Source organism: Accipiter gentilis, chromosome 10, assembly GCF_929443795.1.
Source record: "Accipiter gentilis chromosome 10, bAccGen1.1, whole genome shotgun sequence".
Taxonomy (NCBI): domain Eukaryota; kingdom Metazoa; phylum Chordata; class Aves; order Accipitriformes; family Accipitridae; genus Astur; species Astur gentilis.
The window spans coordinates 10,015,681-10,038,515 of record NC_064889.1 but is presented as its reverse complement, the minus strand read 5'-3'; the positions used below and the strand labels follow the sequence as shown (position 1 = coordinate 10,038,515).

The 22,835-nt window shown below is 38.9% G+C and overlaps 1 protein-coding gene across 2 annotated transcripts in view; it reads left to right on the top strand.

Annotated features, from left to right (window-relative positions):
• The window catches only part of MYZAP (myocardial zonula adherens protein), a 65,290-nt gene extending 42,976 nt beyond the window's left edge, over positions 1-22,314 (top strand). Inside the window, exons 11-15 of one of the 2 annotated variants that reach the window (XM_049812237.1) lie at positions 5,165-5,248; positions 5,676-5,776; positions 16,320-17,015; positions 17,665-17,887; positions 18,878-22,314. In XM_049812237.1, coding sequence (XP_049668194.1) covers positions 5,165-5,248; positions 5,676-5,776; positions 16,320-17,015; positions 17,665-17,887; positions 18,878-19,015 — 1,242 coding nt within the window. In that variant the 3' untranslated portion in view covers positions 19,016-22,314. Of the gene's footprint in view, positions 1-5,164; positions 5,249-5,675; positions 5,777-7,246; positions 8,247-16,319; positions 17,016-17,664; positions 17,888-18,877 lie in introns of those variants that run through there. The other variant, XM_049812236.1, reaches the window with a different exon arrangement.
• The last annotated feature ends 521 nt before the right edge of the window (positions 22,315-22,835 follow it).

Here is a 22,835-nt window from a genome sequence, read left to right as displayed (position 1 = left end):
TGAATAGCGCTTGTAGAAAATGATGGAGAAATCTGAGAGGATAGTTGTGCAAAAACCAGATTTGGCAACAAACTGCTGAGTTGGCAGTGAGCTGAAATGCTAAAGTCTGCAGACAGAGCAAGGATGAGGTAGATTATAGGCCTTGGGCATTGAGCAAAGAAAATGTAGGAACATCTTGGTGATAAGTTTGTCCTGGAGTCAGTCCAGAAGTGACTCAGATGCAAGAGTCAGTCCGTGGAAGTTGAGAGTCTTTGACTTGCACTGATTTGTTTCTGACCCTAGACTATTCTGGCCGCCACTTGGACCCTCAGTTCAGTATTGTGTCTGACCTATCTTGCTTCTCCTCTCCTCCTTACCTTATATTCAACCAAAAGTCAAAATCTATGGCTCTGTCTCCTGCTAGTCATTCTCTCGCTTTATGCAACTCCTTGAAATAAAAACACTCTGAAGACTTGGGTTTGTGCAATACAGGTTTATGGTGCTGTAAGTGTTACCATCTTATTTTAGTTCACCATAACTAACATTTTCATGGAAAAATCAAAATGATATTAAGTAGCAAGGCATGAATTTTATTTTTGAAGTGCTTTTACCAAATATCAGCATTATGATCACTTTTACTTTATGCAATGTGACATATAAATGTATTGAATTAAGGCTGCATTTTATTTAATATAGTAATATATTAATGTAATCCCCTAAAGTTATTCCTGTTTTTCCTGGTTTCCTGGGACATATTCCCTCAAGGGTTAATCAAAACAAGTTTGCTCACTCCTGGTCCTAATGGCATAAGATGATGTGTACTCAAGTCCTTGTTCAGTAAATAAACTTTTTTTTGTAGTAAACCACTCTGGTGGGATGTGTCATCTATGTCTGGTTTGTGGGTAGGTTTAAAGGTGTGTCATAACTTTGGAAATTGTTTCAGCCCTTGGACTCTAGTAGCTTCTGAGACAACTAGTTGGCCATTTGTTTGGGGGTGCAGCATGCCTGTATGAAGTAATACAGGTGCCCTGCTACATTCTGGCCATGCTTTCCTTCTGCAGCAGTCTCAAAGGGTAGCTCTGCTGCATGTGGGGAGCAGGGACTACAGGATTTTTTTCCTGGTGCTGAAACAGCCTCTCATTTTAACTACTGCTGAATTTATTTTTCCTGGAATGTATTTGGTCTGTGTGGGCTGCGTCTTTGAGTTCATAACCAAAAGGTTTTATATGTTACCCTTATCATATCTGTAATCTGCATGGTCTAATCATTCCATTCTGTTTTACTGCTAGACTAAGACTTTGTGCATGTGATGATATAGTACCACATTGTCTCTTCTCCATATCGTAGAAGAGAAGGCATATTTTAAAATTCTGGCATAATTCTTCAGAGGGACAAAGTGGATAGATTTAATGGCTTCTGACTGGTACTATGTAAACATGTTAAAATGAGGCAGGGAGTACTGTTGTGTATAGTTCAGTTTGCCAGTCCTTAGCAGATCCTCACAAAAAAAAAAAAAAAAAAAAAAAGGAAAAGCACTAACATTCCTGCCAAATGACAAAATGTCTTAATGACAAAATGTCTTTCTGGAGTTCAGGTTTATGTTTGGGAAGGGGAGGAAGCTGAGGTCTTCGTCTTTGTATTCTCTGTTGGATTTTTAGATTTTAAGCTGCCCATGCTCATTTTTGCCTTCAGACTATTCTAGTTAAATTAACTCCAAAACATCCTTAGGGAGTTTGTGTCTCTGTAGCCAATATGAAGAATAAACAAATAAAAGTTTGATTTTAACTTACGCTAAATCTATTTGTACATAATACTGGTAAACATAAGGGTTACAATCATAGCTTATTTCACATCTTAGACACTTTGTATCATATAGTGAATTTATCAACGTAAATGGCTATGAAACACAAGAGTTTGGTCTTGCTTTTGGATAACAGATAATTTGATCTTACTTGGAAACAGAAATGTTTTGTGTTTGAATGTAAAAAATGGAATAGGCAGCAGCTGAAGTATATTATCTTCAATAACAAGAATGGATACCTGTCAGGGCAAACCACTCCCCTGATCACATAGCTGCGCTTGTCTTCAGTCATCTTTGTGTCATACTGATTACTGGTCTTAAAATTATTTCCTTGTATGCATAGTAGGAGAACAGAATATTAATAGAGAAGACTCACTTGAAAGTCCTAAAAGAACAGTTTATCTTTTCTGAAATGGAATTTATTGGCAGGACTGAAGCTATTGAACCAGTGAAGATATAGCTGACTTAATTTAGTCATACTACTAAATAAAGTTGTAATTAAATATGAAGATCAAAATATGTTCTAAGATTTTCTGAAAATGCTATAAGCTTTGTGTTTCTGTGATTTGAAAACTGAAATGATAATAGCTTTAGATGACGTGGATAGTTTTTACATGCACCTTAAAAGAAAAAAACCATAAACCTGCTTTTGAGAAAGATGGATGATGATAGCACTCATATTCTGTAACTCTTCAGCTGAAAACACTTACTGTATGGGGTTTACATGTTAGCATTTCCAAGTAATAACTGATCATTGTGTCAATGAGATGTGATAACTGAAGATCATGGAGACCAAAGTTAAGTTGGTTTTATAACTTTTCAATTTTTTAGTTTAATTTATGCATTTGTTTTGCTTCATTTTTTTTCATAGTTCTGTATGTTTTGATTTAAATGTTTTATAATACCTAGCAGTAAATTTTGGGAGGGTGATAGTACTACTGTTGTTTTGATTATTGTACCTTTGAGCATTTTATCATTCTCTTTTAGCAGGATGTGGATATTTCTACTAATCATTGTTTCCAGACATGCTGAAAAGTTTTACACTGGTGGTTTTGAAGGGGTTTGTTAATGTTCTTTCACAAAATTGATTTTAAGATAGAGAGTTAAAAAGTGACTGGTGAGAGTGCATGGAAAATTTGACCCACATATTTAGAAATGGTCTTTCTTGCATATCGATGTAACATAATGACTGCCAGGAAAAACTAATGTATTCTGAGCTTTCCTTGATTTCAGTTTGGCTGTTCTACAAAATGAATTCACTTTCGTAAAAGTCCACTAAATTTTTACTAACAAATACTTTTTACTTTTTTTTCCACAGCCAATCGGTAACCTGACAAAATAAATCTATCTCACTTAATGTGAAGTTTTACAGAAAATACCTATTTTTTTATTATGATAGGTATTTTTACAGTTTTCTGGTGATAAAAAAGCTATAGACATAGATGTGGGGTTTTTTTTCACTGTTGGCATATTGCCCAAAAATGTGAAGGAATGTGCAGGATACACACTTTTCTAGTGCTGAAATGGCAGTTTGAATATCTTTCTTTCCTCATCTAACATAGCTTTAAGGGGTGCACTTTTTTATATGTACAGTAATAGAGACTTTACTAAAAGCACTGCATGCATGGCAGACTCTAGCATTCCATTTGTGATGCAGACCATCCATTTACTAGCTTGGTTTACTTCTGATTCTGCTTTCAGGCTTAAGATTGGAAAGTTTTTATATCTTCAATTTACTTTAATGAATTGTGGAGACAATTGCCTGAGATAATGCACTGTTTGGTAAAGCAGAAGTTGTTGGTTGGGTTCTGCCTAGTTAAAGAGAGCTAGCATGGAGAGGGGCTTAGCTAACGATGTTGAAGCACCTCAGCTGAGAGACACGTTCCCAAGGACTTAATAGGGGGAAAACAGGGTTTTTGACTTTCATGTTGTCTGACCTGAAATGGCTTATTGAAGAAAGGTGGATTGAAATTTAATTGGAAAAATTACTGACCTGGCACCATTTAACACTGGGAGCAAACCCAGTATCCACTGCTATCAGCTTTCATTGGCGTTGCTGCAGGACAAGACTTGCATGAGCACAGAACACTGTGGGAAATCTCCAGTTCCTACCTGCACACTAACATGATGCAGAATACGATTTCTCCTTCAGACTGATCTTTCAGTGCACTTCTGATGATTCTCCTTGGAAGATACATGTTTTTAATACTGCTTTCTGCATCTGAAGTAGACTGTAACTACAGATATAGGAAGTACCTTGTCTTCTGTGCTTGCAAAGTGATGTATGTCTACAGCTGTCTAAGAATAATAACCTGAACTGCCTCCTGGGGAAGCAGTAACAATTGAAGTTGTTATTTAGCTATTGTTTTGTTTTGCTCTTTTTATTAGCTGCTATTTTAGTAGGTGTAGTCAGCATAGGTTGAGAGAGAATAACAAGTGACTTTTCCTTTGGTCCAAGGAGAAGATTCAGTTTGTTTGCACAAGATGCTGTTGTCTCCTGAATGCGGTTTACTGAAAGGAACTGACCTCTCAGCCAGTCAACAGATCTCTTAGACTATTGCTGGTAACAGTATGAACCTCACTCAGCAAATCTTGCTTTAAGCAAAGGGATCAGCAGAATGGAAAACTGTGGCTTTAGGAACTTTAAAAAGCCATTACCACACAATCAGAAGAGCTTTGGGCGAGCAGCAAGGGACTGGTATGAAATCTGGGTCATACCCAGTTTCTCTGGTTATACCTGCTTGTGCTGATAGCAGGGAAAGATTTAATGCAAAAATTCTTGTTGTGTATGGCTCTGTGACCAGCAGAAATCCCAGAATATAAGGAGCATGGTCTTCCGTTCCATATGGAACAGTATTAAGATGCAATGCTTCTGGTACAGCTAACTTTATTTTAATTTTCATGAACATTTGTAAATAACTTCTTTCCATTTCCTAGATACAAAATGAAAATGCACTTTTTTTCCAAGGAGTCTGGTATGCCAGGAAATAACCAAAGAAATTAGACCTTCAAGAAACTAGCAAATGTGCAACATGTTTTTGGACGTTGTTAAAATTGACTAGAGCAAAGGCCTTTGAATCAAAGATGGAGTTTTCCCTAGTTTGCTTTGTTACATGACAACGTTTGACTTTCTGTTGTCTTTCCAGAAAAATACAAATTCTTAAAAGCCACGTTAGTATATGTGTATCATCTTTATGTAAATGCTCCTAATTGTATAGGATGATAGCTAATCCCTGGATTAAAGCAGCTTGTGAATACGTATAGGTATTCAATTGTTGCTTAACAGTAAAATTAAATATGTTTTCTTCCTGTGGTATCTAGGTCTTTTTCCTCCTCTTCCCATCCCCATTAGACTAAATGTCTTTATTTTATTTGTCTTCATAGATTGAAATGCTAAGGAAGAAAGTAAAAGAAAAGGAATTATTTATAATACAACTTTTAGAAAAAATCTCTTTCTTAGAATGTGAGGTAAGGCATTACCTTTTAAGTTTACATTATTGTGATTATTTTATGAAACCAAATAAAATTTGAACCGATGTCACCTGATGTTATCTGGATGCATATTTACTATATGTGTTTGCTGTTCTTCAGTATGGAAATCAAACTTACGACACCAGTCGCATGAGGAATGTATGTAATACAAAGTCTCAATATTCATGCTAAGTTTCTTAACATACAATTTTATAACAGTATTATAATTACTTAAAACAGAAGCTTCTGAATAAAACTGTTGGTTTAATTTATATTTTTTCCCAGAAGTAAGGATTCCTTTATTTTTTCAATAAATACTTCTACATTATTTCTTATGGGATAAGCCAATGTGCAATTTTGTTTCCTTGTTTAATGAACATAATTTAAATAAAATAAACTTGCGATGAAATTTACTGCTTTCCAGAATAAAGAATTACAAGATAAATTGGACTACTTAATGGAAACCCAACCAAAGACCAATATAGAAACCAGAGATACTGGTGTAGGATGTGATCTTCCATACAGGTATTTACTTTTTCTGCTTGTTCATAGGAAACATCTTCATAATGTCCGTTGTTGGTGTTGTATTAGTAAACCATTGTGCTGAGAAATTGTTAGAGTGGATTGTGGGGTCTTGCAAAATTTTCCTCAGTTTAAAAGAGCCCATCTACTAGGTGTAGTGTACTCCAGTGACTTATGGAGTAGGATATATTTTTTTTTTTAAAAGATGTAATCATACTGCAAACCCTTGGGGAGTACTTATTTACAGTAATGTGATTTAAGCAGGGAGTAAAGCTAGAAGTCAAGAGATCTGACTTTGTGAAATATGGGAAATATTGATGAAATATGTCTGTGGGTACCATGCAGAAGACAATGGACAACTCTACCCTGAGGCTGGTTAGTGCTGGCTTCGTGCATGCTTTATTCTTTGTGTTCTGGGAGATGCGTCCAGGACCATTTTAAAGGGCAGGTAACACTAACAGTAACAGTTTAGGGCTGCAGCAATTTCTGGAGATATCCTAGCCTCAGGTGGAAGATTGCCAAGTAAACAGTGTGGTAACATTACCACTTCTGCACTGGAATGGTTGTCTCTGATCTGTGGTGGCCAGTGGTTCTGTAGCCCGGCTTTGTAAAGATCCAGGTATTCTGCCTCCCCTTTCTCTGCCCTGAACACAGCAACAGGGTTGCATTGAGCCCTGGGAGCAAGGCTATGGACTTGCACTTGAATCTTCCCCCCAATGAGTCACCACAAGGAAGGGCAAAACAGAAAGGAAAATAGTAAGGTAAGGAGGACCATTGCACATTACTTTTACTACCAAGTAAACTTGTTCACCTTAACTGCCCTGCAAATTGAATAATTTAGTTTGAGGAATGTAAATTAGTATATGAAATCAGCAAGCTGCAATACAAACTAAACTTTCCTTCTCATTTAAAAAATACACTCATTTCAGTGTTCAGCCTAGAGCATATTTTAATGGCATGAGTTTTGAAACCTCAAAAACAGTGTTGTTCACTCAGGGTGCCAAAAGAAAGCTATCTTTGTTGTCCTCTCTGGGGCCCCTCTGTATGTAATAACCACAGGCCCTACTTATCTGGTATTTTTCCTGTTTTTGAGATTTATCTCAATGCAGAAATTTACCTCTATGCAATTTAGATTTTATGGAATTACTCTTCACAACTAATTGTGTTCTTAAATGTAATATTGCTGCCTTTATTGTTGCAGGATCCTTAGTCCTAGTAACTGTATTGCTGGACATTCCAATATGAGCTCCAGCAGATGTCTGCATGTAAACTTGTATGTGCCATGGTTTTTATCAAATATTCTTTGTGGCATTATACAAAAGAAATATGGAACATAGCAAATACACTGAATAGTTTCATTTTAGCCTGTCAGTATCAGTAACGAGGCACAAGTTCATTGCTGTGGCATTTCCAGCCCAGCTGTCTGATACTCTTGACATTAACTCTGTAAGCTTTTTCTTGTCTCCATAACAGTACAAGTACTGAGAATGGAAGATCTCCTGAAAGTGCAAGGCCGGTGAGGACATACACCCCATTCAAGAGAGTGTTGGAATTTAGCACAAAGAACAGTACGTCTTGAGCATTCAGGTCAACGTGCTTTCTAAATATGAGCAAATATCTTGCGCCTTTGCAGCTTGATTAGATAAATTTTTATCAAGTCATAGAGAAGAACAGCAGCATGGAGTCTTGCTAAATTTATCCTGAGAGCAGCTCTTTAGTAACTTCGTATCTGAAGTTTCTACTGACATTAACTATGAGGGGGTTATGGAAGAAGCAGGATGGGTGAAACAGCAGTCAATATTGCTTCTTCAGAAGCTGTCTAGTGCAATGTGTCATTTCAAATGTCTGTAAGGAAAGACTTGTATCGCTGTACATGTTTTTTTCTTCAATTCTGTTGTAATTCTGTTTGTGTAATGAAGCTCTAATATATTTTATTTACAATATTACCAGAACCAGTATCTGAAACTATGCTGGCAGATGGCATTAGTCTGAAAGGTGCCCCTTTCTCTGTGTACGAAGTGTGAGGGCTGTTCACGCCTGTCATAGAGACCTGGTATAGTTGAGGGCTCTGTTCACCTGGAAGAAGTTCACTCATAACCATCACACTTCTGCTGGGAGGGAGAGATTGCAACTGGGCTGTTTCGAACAACTCCCTCAATGCATGCAGATGAATGGCATGTTTGTTGCTCAAAACAGAAAGCGAAAGAGCAGATTATAATGGATTTTGCTTTGTTGGACTGAGGCACTGGTTTGCACTTCCTCAGTCATGGGATAGAGTGACTATTGGTGATACATCCAATAGCAATTGTGTAGGAAAATCGCTGTCACTTTTTTAAATTTACTTTGCCATTAGAGGAAGGAATTTTCATTAAACAGAATTTTGCCTACAGCAACCTGCAACAGTCTCTGCAATTCCTAGAGCAATAGCAATCCTGAATCAAGATTTTGATTTTTGATTACTCTCTCTCTCGCCCCCCCCCCCCCCCCCCCCCAAAAAAAATAATTTAAAAATCTTATCCTTGACTTCAAAGTACCAGCAGGAATGATTCCATCTAGTAGTGAACTTATTTAAATATAAATAGGGTATTTTTTTATATCTTGTTTTGATCTCCCAGTCTTGGTGAACTAAAATGAATTATGAATATTTTCTTGTAGTCCTATTAACATGAATGAAGGGTTTTGTTTTATTTTGGTTACAGTAACTGCTATGGAAAACAAACAACTTACATTTTGTATGGTTAATAGTGTTCTTGCATTGAATGTCAATCCCAGGAGGTACTCATCTTGTCACAGGGCTTTACAAAGTGATTGCTTTTATCTCCAGTCTAATGCAAGTTTTAAAATTCAGTACTGTTTGTTCAAATTAAGTATACTCAGTAGAGTTGTATTTAAAATAATAATATTGACCTCATAATCCAAATCTTATTCCTACATTATTTCATGGGTTTCTGAATTTGTTAGGGAACTTTATTCTTGTAGCTGTGCCGTTTAACTACTAAATAAAGAAGCCTGTATTGGAGGATGGATTGAAGGATGTTTTGATGTGGTACAGGTATCTTGCAGGAACATGAATTGCTTGATGTTATCAAAGCATGTACAAAATAAAATGGGAAGCTCAAACGTCTCCAGCTTTGTGCTCAGATCATCCTCTGTTTGCACATAAGCTATTTTTTAACTCACAATGTGTTCAACTCCTGAGAACTTAAAATGGTCATTCTTTCTAAGAAGTCAAACAGTATTATGAACTGAATTATGCACAAAATTCAAGAAATAATTGCAATCAAAGCCATTAACAAAAAGGTAAATTCTCTACTGAGTGAAGGAAGCCTGTAATCTTTGCTGGTACAGAAGTTGCAAACATTAACAGCTGCTCAGTGTTTCTTTTAAAAAGAATAATTAAAAAATACATCATTAGTTTTAATACCTCTAAAAGGAAACTCTGTTTACTTTGCACATGATGAGGGACTGCATAGGATCTCATAGACATCAAAAGGGCAAAGAAAACCCTCCAGCTGTCACACTGGTAAACAGGCATAATCCCACACATTTGCTTAAACAGCTATTCCCAGAGAAGAGGTGCAAAACCTCTAGAGTGGGAAAGGTCTTGAAGAGAAGGTCCCTGAGAATAAAGTCTGCTCCCTATAAAAACAGTCCTTAGATAAAGCACCCCCTCATTATGCAAAGCAGAGAAATTGTCTTGTACCTGAATACCAAAGACATGGAAACAGCTGATACATGGAGAAGCTGTGGTCTTTAACAGTGCATAGGGTATTTTTGATTGAAGTTTTGATGCTTGAATGAATTTGGGAGACTGAGTTTGCTGAACCAAGTTCCCAAATAACAGTTAATGTGATCAATAACTAAATGAATTATGATTATGAACAACTAAGATAATGAAGTGAAACTCTAAAAGAGAACGCATTTAAATTGGAAGTGTATGGATGAACCCAAAAGGTGATGACCCTACTCCATACTTCAGGGATAAGCTTTGTACTTGTGTGATCATATCTCCCTCTAGTGGCTGATAACAGCAAATATTTGGACAGTATCTGTTTTTTGAAGCGAAAGACACTAAAAACTAATCCCAACTGGCCATATTAATGTCCCTTAGGGATGCAGCTTTAGTTCATTACATAATGCCTTTTAGCATTTTTTTGTGCCCAAATAGTCCATCTGTATTTCAGGAATTCTGAACCATGGTTTGCAAAGGTTACCTTTAAACTTAAGTTGAATGGATGAAGGTGGTATTTATAGATAAAAGGAAATGCATGGTGTTGTAAAAGATGTTAACTGATAAGTTGAAGTAAGTAAAGATACTTTATTCCTCTGGTTTTAGCCATAATTCCAAAAACAGAACCTGAGGACTGAGGTGCTCAGTGAATGGTAGGAAAGGGCAGGATGAAGTATCAAAATGTTTTGACATAGACTTCAAAAGGAAGTTAATTCTACTTCTAATATGCTCCTGAGGATCTCCTCTGAAAATACTGCGAGCTATTTTAACTCTGAGACTTAACAAAATTACGATAATCTGCTCAAGACTTTACCAAGACTGGAGCAAGGCATTAAATTTTTCCTGTGGAAGTTTTCAGTGTAAATTCTGTCTTGACTATTTGATGAAATACGATTATTTATTTTTTCTAAACCAAGTAAGGATTGAAGTCTATGCTGTATTTTAAGAGCATTTTGACATGCAATGAGCTGGATGACCATCATTTGATTGGACTACTGGTCTAAATTTGTTAACTGTGAAGAATGGGAGAGGAACAGTATTTATATAATTGTTACATGAAAATGTAGAGCTTCCCAGCCAAATTAGCAGCAATGTAAATTAGCATAGATAATAACAAATCTGACTGAAAAGACTGTAACACTTCAGTATAAATTTTTTAAATTTGAGATTGGGTTAATTAGTACTATAACATTAGAAACTAGTAAAATTTCTGTAAACATCAATAAAAGCCATATAGATAGGTCCCAGAAAGTGCATAAATATAAGTCAATTGTATGACTACATTTGTACCACGATAAGTATTCTTTTGTGATTTATTCCAGATACTCTGGAAAGTATTTTGGGATACAGTTTTCATATATGCTGTATAAATAATGCAGTTACATTGTATGCTTTTAATACATCCTGTATGTGGGACGCAAAAAGGATAAATTGCAATGAATATTGTATTTAAACTTTCTATTCTGTTGGGTCAACATTCATTTAGAAATAAACTTACCTTAAAACCTTGCAAACTCTTACTCTACACAATCTTGTTTGTTCAAAACATGTATGAATCCAAAAGCAGTTCCTCTGGAGCCTTGATGTTCTTGTCAGTGTTTCCTTTGGCAGATGGGCTCTTGAGAACAGGAAGACACTCCCTTGCTAAAGACTAAAGACTCTTCTCAAAGCCAAGTAACAAAAGTAGATGAACTCTTTTATGAAATAAAGAATTATTGACTTGCACAGGATAAACAAGAACTGGGCAGCACAGCTCTTGCAAAAAAACCCCAACAACTTCAGATCACACAGATAATAACATCTGAATACATCTGGGATGATGCTCTCCAGGCTTCAGCGTGATGAGATTGGGATGACTGTGGCCGATCTTTTTTTGCAGTTTATATCCACTCACTGATAATGGAGATTTATCTTTAAGACTGTCACAGTGAAACAATTTACATGTCAACTAAAGAAGAGGTCATGCAAACATGACAATCACAGTGTTACAGTTTATAATGCTCAATCAGTACAGATTGCCAAAAGGACCTCATAAAATCTTGTTGAGATCAGCAATGCTCAGTGCTGAACTTGCAACATAGGATTCTGGGAGTTGGATACTAATGCTTTTCAGAGAGGCTTTAAATCTTGACATCTGAAGAGTTTTAGACATGGATAGATGAGCAAATAAGTAAGAAGTAAGTTCTCTCCGCATTGTTAAGTTTGTAATTTTGTACAGGAAATCCCTGCTCCACAGAATGGAGATATACATGCTGAGAGTTTTATTCCAATTACGTTTTATTTCATTCCCATTCAGCACCAGGGGCTATTTGCATGCATAAAAGAAGAAATGTGCTTAAGAGACCTGATGAGTTAAGGCCCTTCCAGCTCTACCTCAACCACTAGCACATGGAATAAACACAGTAAAATGAGGTGATATGAGCCATCTACAACTTAAGGTATGTGAAAATTTTCAAAAGAAAAGGGGACCTGGTGGATTAAAGAGAAAATATGTAGAAGAGAACATCTATGAAGTTACAATATTCTTTAAAGGTGTGTGTGGTGTATAAACATATTACAATAACCTGACAGTTGCTTCCCATATGTAAAACAGTATGTTGATAAGTATAAGCATCTGTAGGATTGCTTTTAAAGTGTTTGGGGCATTTTTGAGAAATAAGGTTAAGGGAGGAGTTATTTAAATTAAGGAAAATAAAACAAATTATTACAAAGCTGCATCATGCTGATTAAAAGGGTTGGTTTTTTTAATGACATTAAAATGATTAATTTAAATTGCAAATATTCATACCACTTTTTCTCTTACTTTGGGGGTGCCTTATTTTGTATGTGTGGCTTGATTCTTCTCCTCCTACCCCTCAGTATCTCCACCTAGGAGCAGAGAAACTGTAGGGGTTTTCCCCCTCAAAACCTACATTCTATAGTATGTTACCCCTTTCCTAGTGAAAAGAAGGAACATTTATGTATTTATAAAGTTCAAGAAAGGAGAAAAGGACAATGGAAATTATACCTTTAACAGAAAAGAAGCAGGAGTGTTGGTTTTAATTTTAATACCAATTTTGGGCAGACACAGATATTTCCGACATGAAATTTTTCCACCTGAAAAATTTCAGCCAGTTGTACTTCATGGCCATCTCCCTCAAAATGTCATATGACTAGAATACATCAGCTTAGTCACTACTGGTGTTGATAAATTCTAAAAATTCAGACACAAATGTCTGTTGCAATGTTCCTTGTAACTGGTGTAATTATTTTAAAAAATCTATGCTAGAATAAGTTACTTGTTATTTGAATACCTTTCTTTTTTAGCCATACTATGTAAGATGATGGGTAGTCCTGGGTCACACCTTGCTTTGTGTTGTTTTTTTTATGCAGTTTATTCTTTTTTGTTAGTATATCTGATTTTCTTCTTGTCATTCTAAAAATTTAATATTCCTGTAGAAATAATACTAAATTGCACAGTAATTCCAGACATGCTATTGCAGAATAAATTATATTTAACTCTAGATATCTAGTGACAGAAAACAGACTGACTGAAAACTGTATCTAATAATAGCTCTTGAGATAATGTCCTAAGAGAGAAACATAGGAAAGCCCATTACGTAAGAAATAATAAACGCCCCAGTTTTGTTATATATTTAGCTCACATGAATGCTGATCAGAATATTCAAGAAAGTGATACAAAACAAAGCTCCTCATCAAAAAGGCCAAGAATGCTCTGAGGAAAGCAATAAAAATATGACTGTGCACTGCAAATGACAGTCTGTTAGTCTCCCAAGAGAAGCAAGAGCAAAGTCCTAAGACTAAACTTGCAGTAAGTGTTGCCGGATGGTGATTACTCATGTTCAGAGTGTGGCTAGCGAGGATTTTCCTACACACCTGTATTTTGCCCCAGGGCAAGCAATGCCTAAGTATATACTTTTCCTCAGTCCCACAAATGCTCCATACTTCTGCTCATTATCTGAGAAAGCTTAAATCTATTATTCCTTCTTAACATTTCTATCTAAATTGATACTGTCTACATTGCATTGTATCTAGACGCTGCCCATCTCTCCATAAACAAGAATATATTTGTTCTGACACCTGCAAAATTTCAGCTATTTGTTCATCATTCTGGAACTGTGTGTTACCTGTAAACAGACTATGGTATTCTAAAACTTAACACTCCTGAACTATAAAGATGAACAATATTCCTTCCCAATGACCTTGGACATATACAGACTTGGTGAATGGTATTCCAAGTGAGGCTACAGAATGATCAGTCGTGATTCCCAGCAGTCATGTTATTAAGACTTTATTCTCTTCATTTTTTGCTCTATTTTTCTGTGTTTATGCAGTTTGGCACATAAGTTGAAACCTGCTGTAAATACTGGCATTACATGTAATAACAGCAGTTGAACCGAGATGAACCATCATCATGTAAGTGCAGAGCCATGGTCTGATGAGATCATTCCTTCTGGACTCTCCCTTCCCTGCGGGCAGCAGCACTGCTCTGTTTCCATGCCCAGCCTTCCCACTTTCTCCAATCTGCACAGGAGAAAGAGGCTAAAAAGCAGGCTAAAGTGTTCCTTCTTGCAAGATGCAGAAATGTTACATAGATGACATAACTTAAGCCTGCATTACAGAGACAGCGATTCAGAGAACTTGTGTGCTTTAGCAGTTGGTGATCTCCTGGTGAGAAAAATTCACAGTAATTTCCTCTTCCCTAAACTCTTAGGAAAAACTCCCTGAGGGATTTTCCACAGATGAGCCAGGTTGTGCACAACAGACAGTGAAATGGTCTCTTCAGCCAGTCGCTTAACTTGGCTTTTCTCACCCCGATCATGGTATTTTTTTCCATGGGTAGCTGCCTACTTGATTAATCTCATTTCCCCTGGCCCTCAGCCTTTCCATTCACCGTCCAGCTGAGCAAACAAAGGGGTGGGCAGCCATTTTAAAACACTTCCTCCTCCAGTCCCTTCGGGGTAGACTGTCTGTTCATCCTGTTCATAAAACAACTGTTTTAACAATCTCTGAGAAATGTGCCTCTTCACTATTACTTGGATCAGGAAAGCTCCACTGGGATCAACTTTAAAAGGCTGACATCTGCCACCTGGGAAGTACCATTCGGCTAATGACCTTACTACTAGAAGATGGAGCGGACTTACTTAAAGCTCGTGGCGCTTTTATCAGTTAGTTAGGAAAGTCTGCAGTAAGCAGGTTGACTTTGTGCTACAGTCTGAATTTCTGTATTCAGTCCCCGATTCATACATAAGCTTGTTTAAATGCCATGTAAAGAAAATTTTAACGTATCCCTGGAAAGTGAACCTCGAGTCCTAACTCTGCTAAAAGCTACTCAAACACATGGAAATGGCATGGCTTTCGTCAAAGAAAACGCAAAATAATTAAGAAACGTTCAATCTTTCGCAGCTTTTTGAGCATACTAAAGAGTGCCGGGTTCAGGAGCAGCAGTCTGCCTCTGTTCTGCGCAACTTCTCACAGCCAGGCTCATGGGACGTACGCTTCTTGAATACCAAGTCATTCCTGTCGCCAGGGGGGTGTGACGCAAGGACGGACGCTGAGCGCACCTCCGCCGCCCCCACAGCGCTGCGGCCGAAGCGCCATGGAGCCTGGCCCACCCCGCCGGGAGGCCGGCGCGTCCTCCCCTCCGCAGTACGCAACAACTGCTCGAGCTGACGGAGAACCAACGTCTGACCTCGTTGTAGGCTTCCGTTGGATGTATGTACCGAAGCGAGTCCCTAGCGCTTGAGGTGAAATGGCCCCGGCGGCCTCTGCACTCTGAGAATCCCCGCCTGGCCCCCCTTTACTCGGGGTGGTTTCTCCCGCACTGCCCTGGCCTCCTGGAGGAGGAGCGGTGAAACGGGGTGGGGCCGCGCCTCCCGCCTCAGGCAGCGGCCGCGTCGGCCTTCGCGTTCCCACCAAGGGGGGGCCCTGCCGCCGTGCCGTCGCTTCCGGTAAGATGGCGGCTTCCGGGGAAGCTGCGGAAGCGGCGCCGGCGGCGTCGGGCCCGGGCGGCTGCCCCGGTGACAGGCGGGGCGGGGCGGCATGGCAGCGGCGGGCGGCGGCCCCGGCGCCGGCCTGCGGGGCCGGAGCCTCTCCGAGCTGCGGGAGATGCTGAGTCGGCAGGAGCGGCTGCTGGCGAACCGGTGAGGAGAGGCAGAGAGCGGGCGCCGAGGAGCGGGTCAGGCCTCCCGCCGTCTTACCCCGTCCTCGCGTAGGCGGCAGAGGGCACACCTCTTGTCTAACGCCCTTCGGGGGCCGCTGCAGCCGCATGTACCTCGCAGGGGCCTCTTGCTTTTGCCGGAGGGCGTGGGGCTGCCGCCCCTCAGCGCTTCCCCCTGGGCCTCGTCCCCGCCCGGCCCCTCGGTAGCGGCTCTGTCGCTGCGTTAGGCCGTGGAACCGCACCGCGCCTTCCTGGGCGGGCGATACCGTTCAAACGAAGCATGCCTGTGTGGTCTTGCAGCCCGCGGGCATTCACGTTGACGGCTGTATGGGTATTTCTGGGAACACGGACAGCAAAATCTGCGTGCTCCACTGATGAAAATACTGGGCGTTGTTTGCACACGGCGCATTTCAGAGCAGTAGTTACATCTTTGGGCAGAAAACAGTGTAATAATTGCTTTATCACAGTATACATCTGAGGCTGCAAGTGCTTTGCATCTTGGCCGCTTTTCAGAAATCTAGCATGTAAGTAAGAAGCTAATGTTAGAATGAGACACCTGCCACATTAACTATTCTAATAAAACAGTTCTCTATCTCAGATTGAAATAGGATGGTTTATACCCTGTTAAATACTTTTTTTTTTTTTTTTTGCCTTAGGAAATTCATTGCTAGGCTTCCAGATAAGGGTAAGAAGATCTCCGATTTTGCTGAAAAGCTGACGCTTGCCATTTTACAGGAGGAAGAAGTGGCAAGGACGGCTGAGCTGTTATCTGCTGTCAGGTTGGAGTTTCAGGTGAAACAGGAGAAGATTAATACAAGCAAACAGCAAGTTAACCTAAACGAAGATGTGCTGAACCGTGATGATTTCTTAGTCTTTAATGAAAACTCTAATATTAAGGAAAGTTCTGAGATTGCTTCCCAAAGGCAGGAGGCAGAATGTATTAAGCAAGATGCCATAAATAACGCTCTGGAAAATCAAAGGACTCGGAGGAAAAAGGATAAAGTAAAGACTGTTACAAAAGATCAGAGTCTTTTTTGTGACACCGTCTCCAAGTCAGCCACAAGCAGTCATCTGACAAATGATCAGCAGGTATTTCACAGCAATACTGAGGATGGTACAGAAAGTACAGGTGCTTTGGACGACAGTAAAGATGCGTTGGCTGATGCCTTTCAAAAAGTTACAGTTGTAGATGGGGATGATAGTGAAAAAGTATTGGAAAAACAGCAGAATGTGGCTAAACATAAGGGCAATATCTTTGGAAGCCTGCACCCCAAGACACCACATTATATTGAAGTTCTAGAGTCTAGAACCAAGAACCCAGTCATTAAAAAAAGCAAATTTAAAACAAATGTGTAAGTATTATGGAATAGAAAAACCTTTTGTGAAATAATTCACTTGTATAAAATTGGAAATAGTACAGAACAAGCATGGTGGGTTTATTGTCTTCTGATGATTAAAGAGATTTAAAGTCATAGGACATGCAAGGTTAATAGGTTGGCTCTTTAGCATTAAGTGCTGCAGGATCTCAATATTGAGCATTGGTCTAATTCTGTCCATTTGAAACAATTGTCATGAATCTTCACAGAGTTTCATAGCTTAAGCTACAAAACTGTTAAAAAATTGGCAAAACTTTCTTGTGGATCGATTCTAGAACTTGTAGAACTTTAATAGCAGGCAGCCTTTTGCTTTTCCTGCACCTCTAGAGAAATGACAATGTACTGGACGGTTTATACTTTGTGTGAATCCCAAAGCGTTGCTGTTTCATGCTTGCTAATTAGTTGGCATACCTTTTTTGTTCACTGTAACTTGTCAGGAGTAACTTGGAATATTGTCTCTCTGCAGAGAAATCTTTTTAGTTTTTCTGAGTGCTGCTTATGGTGTCGTAACACTTCAGATTTCTCTTCAGCTCTTACATGTTGAAAATAACAAGTTTTGGAATGGAAGTTGTTTGACCTCGTGCTGCAAATTTGGGTCACAACTTTTATGTTTTATCTCTTCCAGATTATCAGGAGAGCAGAGTGGATCATCGCATAGTTCCTCATCCAGTCAGTCACCTGGGGGATTTGGCTCTCCAATCACTGCTGAAGAAAAACGACTTAGAGATAAGAAACATTTGAATGACATCACAGCAGCTCGGCTACCACCGCTTCACCATTCTCCTGCTAAGCTATTATCCATAGAGGAATCTATAGCAATTCAGATACAGCAAAAAGAAGCTTATGAGGTACGAATTTACGATTTGGTCTGAAAAGCAATTATGTAATTGGGATCACTCCTAGAAAAGAAAGCATAAAGGGATCATTCCATACTGATGAATTTGATGATGAAATTGAGATGGGCAGACTTTGAGGAAAGGCACTTTTTCTTTTATTTGTTTCTTCTAATGATATAATTAAATAACGTAATAATCCCTTCTGAAACCATTATTCCTGCATTAAACAAAATCCAGTGTGATTTTTCATGTATTGATATGCTAACCTCATTGCACTCACTTCATCTCTGACTAGAAATTTAAAATTATACTTTGCCTATTAGTCTTTAAATAGGTTTTGGCCCTTGCATGAATGAAGGCCTAGCAGTATTTGTCAGTCTTAAAATATGCAAGTATCTGCATTGTCCTTTATTTATGCTGTGCCTGAAAAATCTGAGTTCTGAGGTTCTGCAAATTCTGTCGGAATAGATTTTGATTTTGACTTTCCAGGTAGTGCCAAGCTAGCGTTTAAATTAGACGCTATCATAAAAGTGTTTGTTGCTGCGTATTTTTTTAAAAGCACTTGCTAATTTAGTCGTTTTGACACTTTAATGGAGGTAATTTATTTGGAAAATGGAGACAGATTTTTTTGCTGAAGTTGCTGAATGCCAAGCATTGCTATCGCTACATGGTTACTGCGCACAGCTGCTCTCTTCTGTGGACTGATTTTGTTCTGTTAAAGCTGACATTAGTATCGCAGGTGAGGATGGCTGGCCACATGGAGAATTTCAACTCCTATAAAATGGTCTTAAAATATTAATAGCACACTTATAAGTATGAAAAGAAACCTGAAATTTCTTCGCTAGTTACTAAAGCTTTTAATTAAGCCCACTCTGGAATTACTAATATTATTATGTCAAGTTTATACTTCAGTATATTAGTTTTTTTCATGACCAGGATAAAAATGACAAATGAACACTTTTTCTAACTTGTGTCCTATTTTTTTCTTTTTCTTTTATATAGGAAATGCAAGCCAGGCTTGCAGCACAGAAGCTTGCAGAGAGATTGAATATAAAAATGCTCAGGTTTGAACCAGAGGGGGAGGCCTCATTGCAATACAGAGAAGTGAGAGATGAAGATTATTTTTCAGCAGAGGACTGAATTCAAGAAGGAGTACCTGAAGATGAGCCACGTAACTGATCTTTATGTCATACTTCTTAAAACGCAAACCTGGATATTGAGAATACTTGATCTAGTCAGTTTTTTCTTAAAATTTTAACATTTCAGCTATGGGAAGGGCTCATTAGAAACCCCATAAATATATGTGTTATTAAGCGGTAGCCCCAGTGTTATCTGGGGACTGTTTTTTGAGCACTTGGGGCAGTTAATCTTTGTGGAATGCCCCATAGTTTTCAGCTACAGCAAAGTGAGCTCTTTAATATGCTTTTGCAGGCTGTGATGAGTCATCTACAAGAGAAGGTTTCTTCTGCACAGAAATGTGATTGCAGAGGGCATCGTCACAGATGTCTGTAAAGTAAGCCAAGGTGCCTGTGAAATGCTCACGTGTGTGAAAGCTCTTATCTTGTATAAATATGAGATACTTCTGTTACCTATTTAAGATTATCTTGCTTTTACTGTATGGTGAAAATACATGCCCAGACAGCTACAATAAATATGTGATAGTTAGGCTGTAAGTTAGCTTCGTACCATATGAGAATTTGTTTCTGTGCCTGCACCTTAAAATAACACTTTCTGCCCTTATGTTGTAAATAAGTTAGAATTTCAAGTTATTTTGTAACTCAAATTCTGTTTGGGCTTTAAGGGACTCTGCTGTTTCATTTTTTTGTTATTAATGCAAAGCACATCAAGAGATCAAGTTAATCTAAAGACTTTAATATTTTTATTAAAGGTCTTGGTGTTCTTCCATGGTTTTGTACACTGCTTTCATACTTTGGAATACTATTTTTTCATAGCCTGATACTGTAAAGATTAAGAGATCCACCCTCGGGTTTTCTTGGAGAAAATGTTCTGTGTATTTTGAAGTTTTAGCTGTTCTTTGAAGATAAAAAAAGAATTCTTCCTTACAATAACATTTTCTGCCTTTTAATATGAATTTTGAAAGATAAGGAACACGCCTGAGAAGTATTTCACAATGATATTCCACTGTTGACTAGGATATTCCAAGCCTAGTATGAGTTCAGTTTTAAAAAACAAACCTCAGAGATTCCTTGTATAGCTTGGCAACACCTGTTTTCCAAGATGCAGCAGTGTGTGCAAGGCTGTCCCTGGATGTGTACATATTCTTGCAGGAATGGTGTTTCTGGAAACCAGGGTTGCTCAGTCATTCAAAAAGCTGCACGATACCATCTAGAAATGGGGGATGAAAGTCTCTGCCACTTCTTGAGTGCCTACAGCACTTTACTAGCAGGCAGTAACTCTCTCACAAACGCTCCACAAGCTCTCCCAGGCAGTCCCTGTGGCAGAGTCTGTACACTGGCTATACGGTTTGACAGGTGGAACTGCTGCTAAGCTAATATGTGGTATATTTTGACTAGGTCATCTGTGATGCCACTTTCCTGTACCCTTTCCTCTCACGGGTTTCTTGTTCTTATTGTTCATTGTCTTCTCATCAGCTGTCTGCTTTTCCCTTTTCCTCATAAGGCTTACCTTCCATCACTAAAGCAAATTCATATTCTGCATCCCTGCACCACCCATTCTCTTTCATATGACATATCGCTGCCTGTGTCTGCATTTAACTTGGGCCATGTGTCATGCATCCTCCTGCCATTGCTATCTTCTCTGGCTTTCTGTAACTCCATCTAAATATCAGCTGTGCACCTGGGCACCCTCTACATAGCTCAGTCACTTGAATAGCTGACAGAGACCTGAATGTCTTTGTGTTTTTGCCACAGCTGCCCTACTGAGGCTTTTCTTTCTTAGTTCCTATTTTGGTTTCAGACTGTGCAGGCATTTGCCACTTCTTCTTTACCACCTTTTCCTGTTCCCCCCCGCCCATCTTCTGTGCTCCTGCTTCATCCTTCCAGCTTCTCACCATCACTTGTCTTTGTTAGCTCTATTTTTTGGCATGTTTTCAGTCATTCATATGTCGGCATCCATGTTGATGATCCATCTGATCCTCAGCTGTATCTATTTCTGCCTTCAGCGTGTGGCTCTGACTCCACAGGCCAAGGGGGTGCTCTTCTCTTGTGGATGTAGTTTGTCTCTCAGATCATCATTGTCCATGATATACCACCTGCTTGTCAGCTGGGTCTTACCATCAGTCCTCCCATTATTTCAGTCTGTTGTACTGCTTAAGGACAAAAGGCCTCAGAAGTGTATTGGCTTTCCCTTTGCTGTTGCATGAAGCACACGTTACCACTTCCAGGCCTGTGTGCGTCTTTCCCCCTTGTTAATATCATCATCCTTGTCCCTGTACTGACTGTGCTGTCACACCTTTTTAAGTTACTGTGTGTGGTTTTTCCATGCTGGCTTTTCTGTGCTAAAGGAATTTACACAAATCCACACAGTTGTTTCTAGATTACTGAAATCTATCTCAATGTACGCTTTTGCTGACTGCTCTTGTATGCGAACTAAAATTATGTTCTTTCCTTGTGCTTTCAAGGCTTACTTTTGCACTCTAAACTTTGTGAAGCAGAGGCAGTCTTCTTGGTCTGTATTTTGATAGTGTTCAACATGTTGGGGCTTTGCCGAAGTGGATCCCCTGAATGGGCAAACTTCACCCTTAAAGGGGGGGGAAATTCATCACTGTAGTAACAGGTGAAGTGTATTATATATTTGTATACAATTAGCAGCTGTTCAGCACAGTGCTGGGGGAGTTCTTGTGGAAGAGAGTGCTGCATGAATACAAAACCAAGCTTAAGGTATGAATATTAAGTTATTGATAAAGTGTTTGTGTTACTGCAAAAACTGGAAGCTTTCATGGGGAGTTGTTGGTCCTAGGTTCTGAGCACAGTAGGTACTTTGAATTAAGATTTTGTGCGTAATAAGAAAGCAAAGAGTCAGGTATAAAGAGAGACCCATGTTAAGGAGGATGTGCAATCCAGAAGGTTGTAAAAAGTTAGAGAATAAGAGGATGAATCATGGAATGGTTTAGTCATACTGAATTAAGTTTCTGATCGAGTATGATGTTGCTGTTGTGTATTTCACTATTCTCCAGTTCCAGAACATTTCAAAATGTACACTGAGAATTGAGGAGCTTGCTCTCTTTTTTGGGAGTGGACTGTTTTATTGGAGTGGGCTGTTAACCCAGTAGAAAATAAAGAATTGATAATATGTTTCTGAAGTTCCTCATGTGAATAATGTTTTGTTTTGACCGTGTAAAGTTTGCAGTCAAATCTGGGGGAAAACTGGAACCTTTAGCTTCAGTGCTCCAAAAGGAAAGCACTGGAGATGCAGTTAGGAAACAGTTGCTATACAGAGAAAGAAAACTTTTGGAAATGCAAATGGATGAGAAAAGATCTGTAAGACCTAAAGCTGGGCAATCGTGCAAGTCTGAAAGATGGCACAGAGATAGAGCTTAGGTGTGCTGCAAGTCTGAGAGCTATAGCATGTGAGGCAGGTATCTGCAGCAGGACCTGTAGTCTGTTGATTTTTGCATTGTTAGGAGTACCCAATCCCCAGGCTGCACAGAAGAAAAGCACTGTAATAGAGTTTCTGTTCAGATCTATAATCTTTCCTGAGGGAGAGAACATGCTGTCTGGTTTGCCAGCTGTGGTGATAACATGATCTAGAGGATTTAGCAACTTAAAAATTTATGTTAAGTATTTGGGAAATAACATTTGAAAGAAGAAACGCCTAAAAGCTGCTTAATTATTTTGGGGGACTATACGAGTAAGTAAGGGTAGAAAAGATGCATCAGCTTTTCCTGGTTTTTAGACTTAGACCTAGCTGACAGGTCAGCAGTTCTGTAAGTAAGTTTTCTGTCTGAAGGCTTGTGGACTGCTTCTAGGGGCCATGCAAC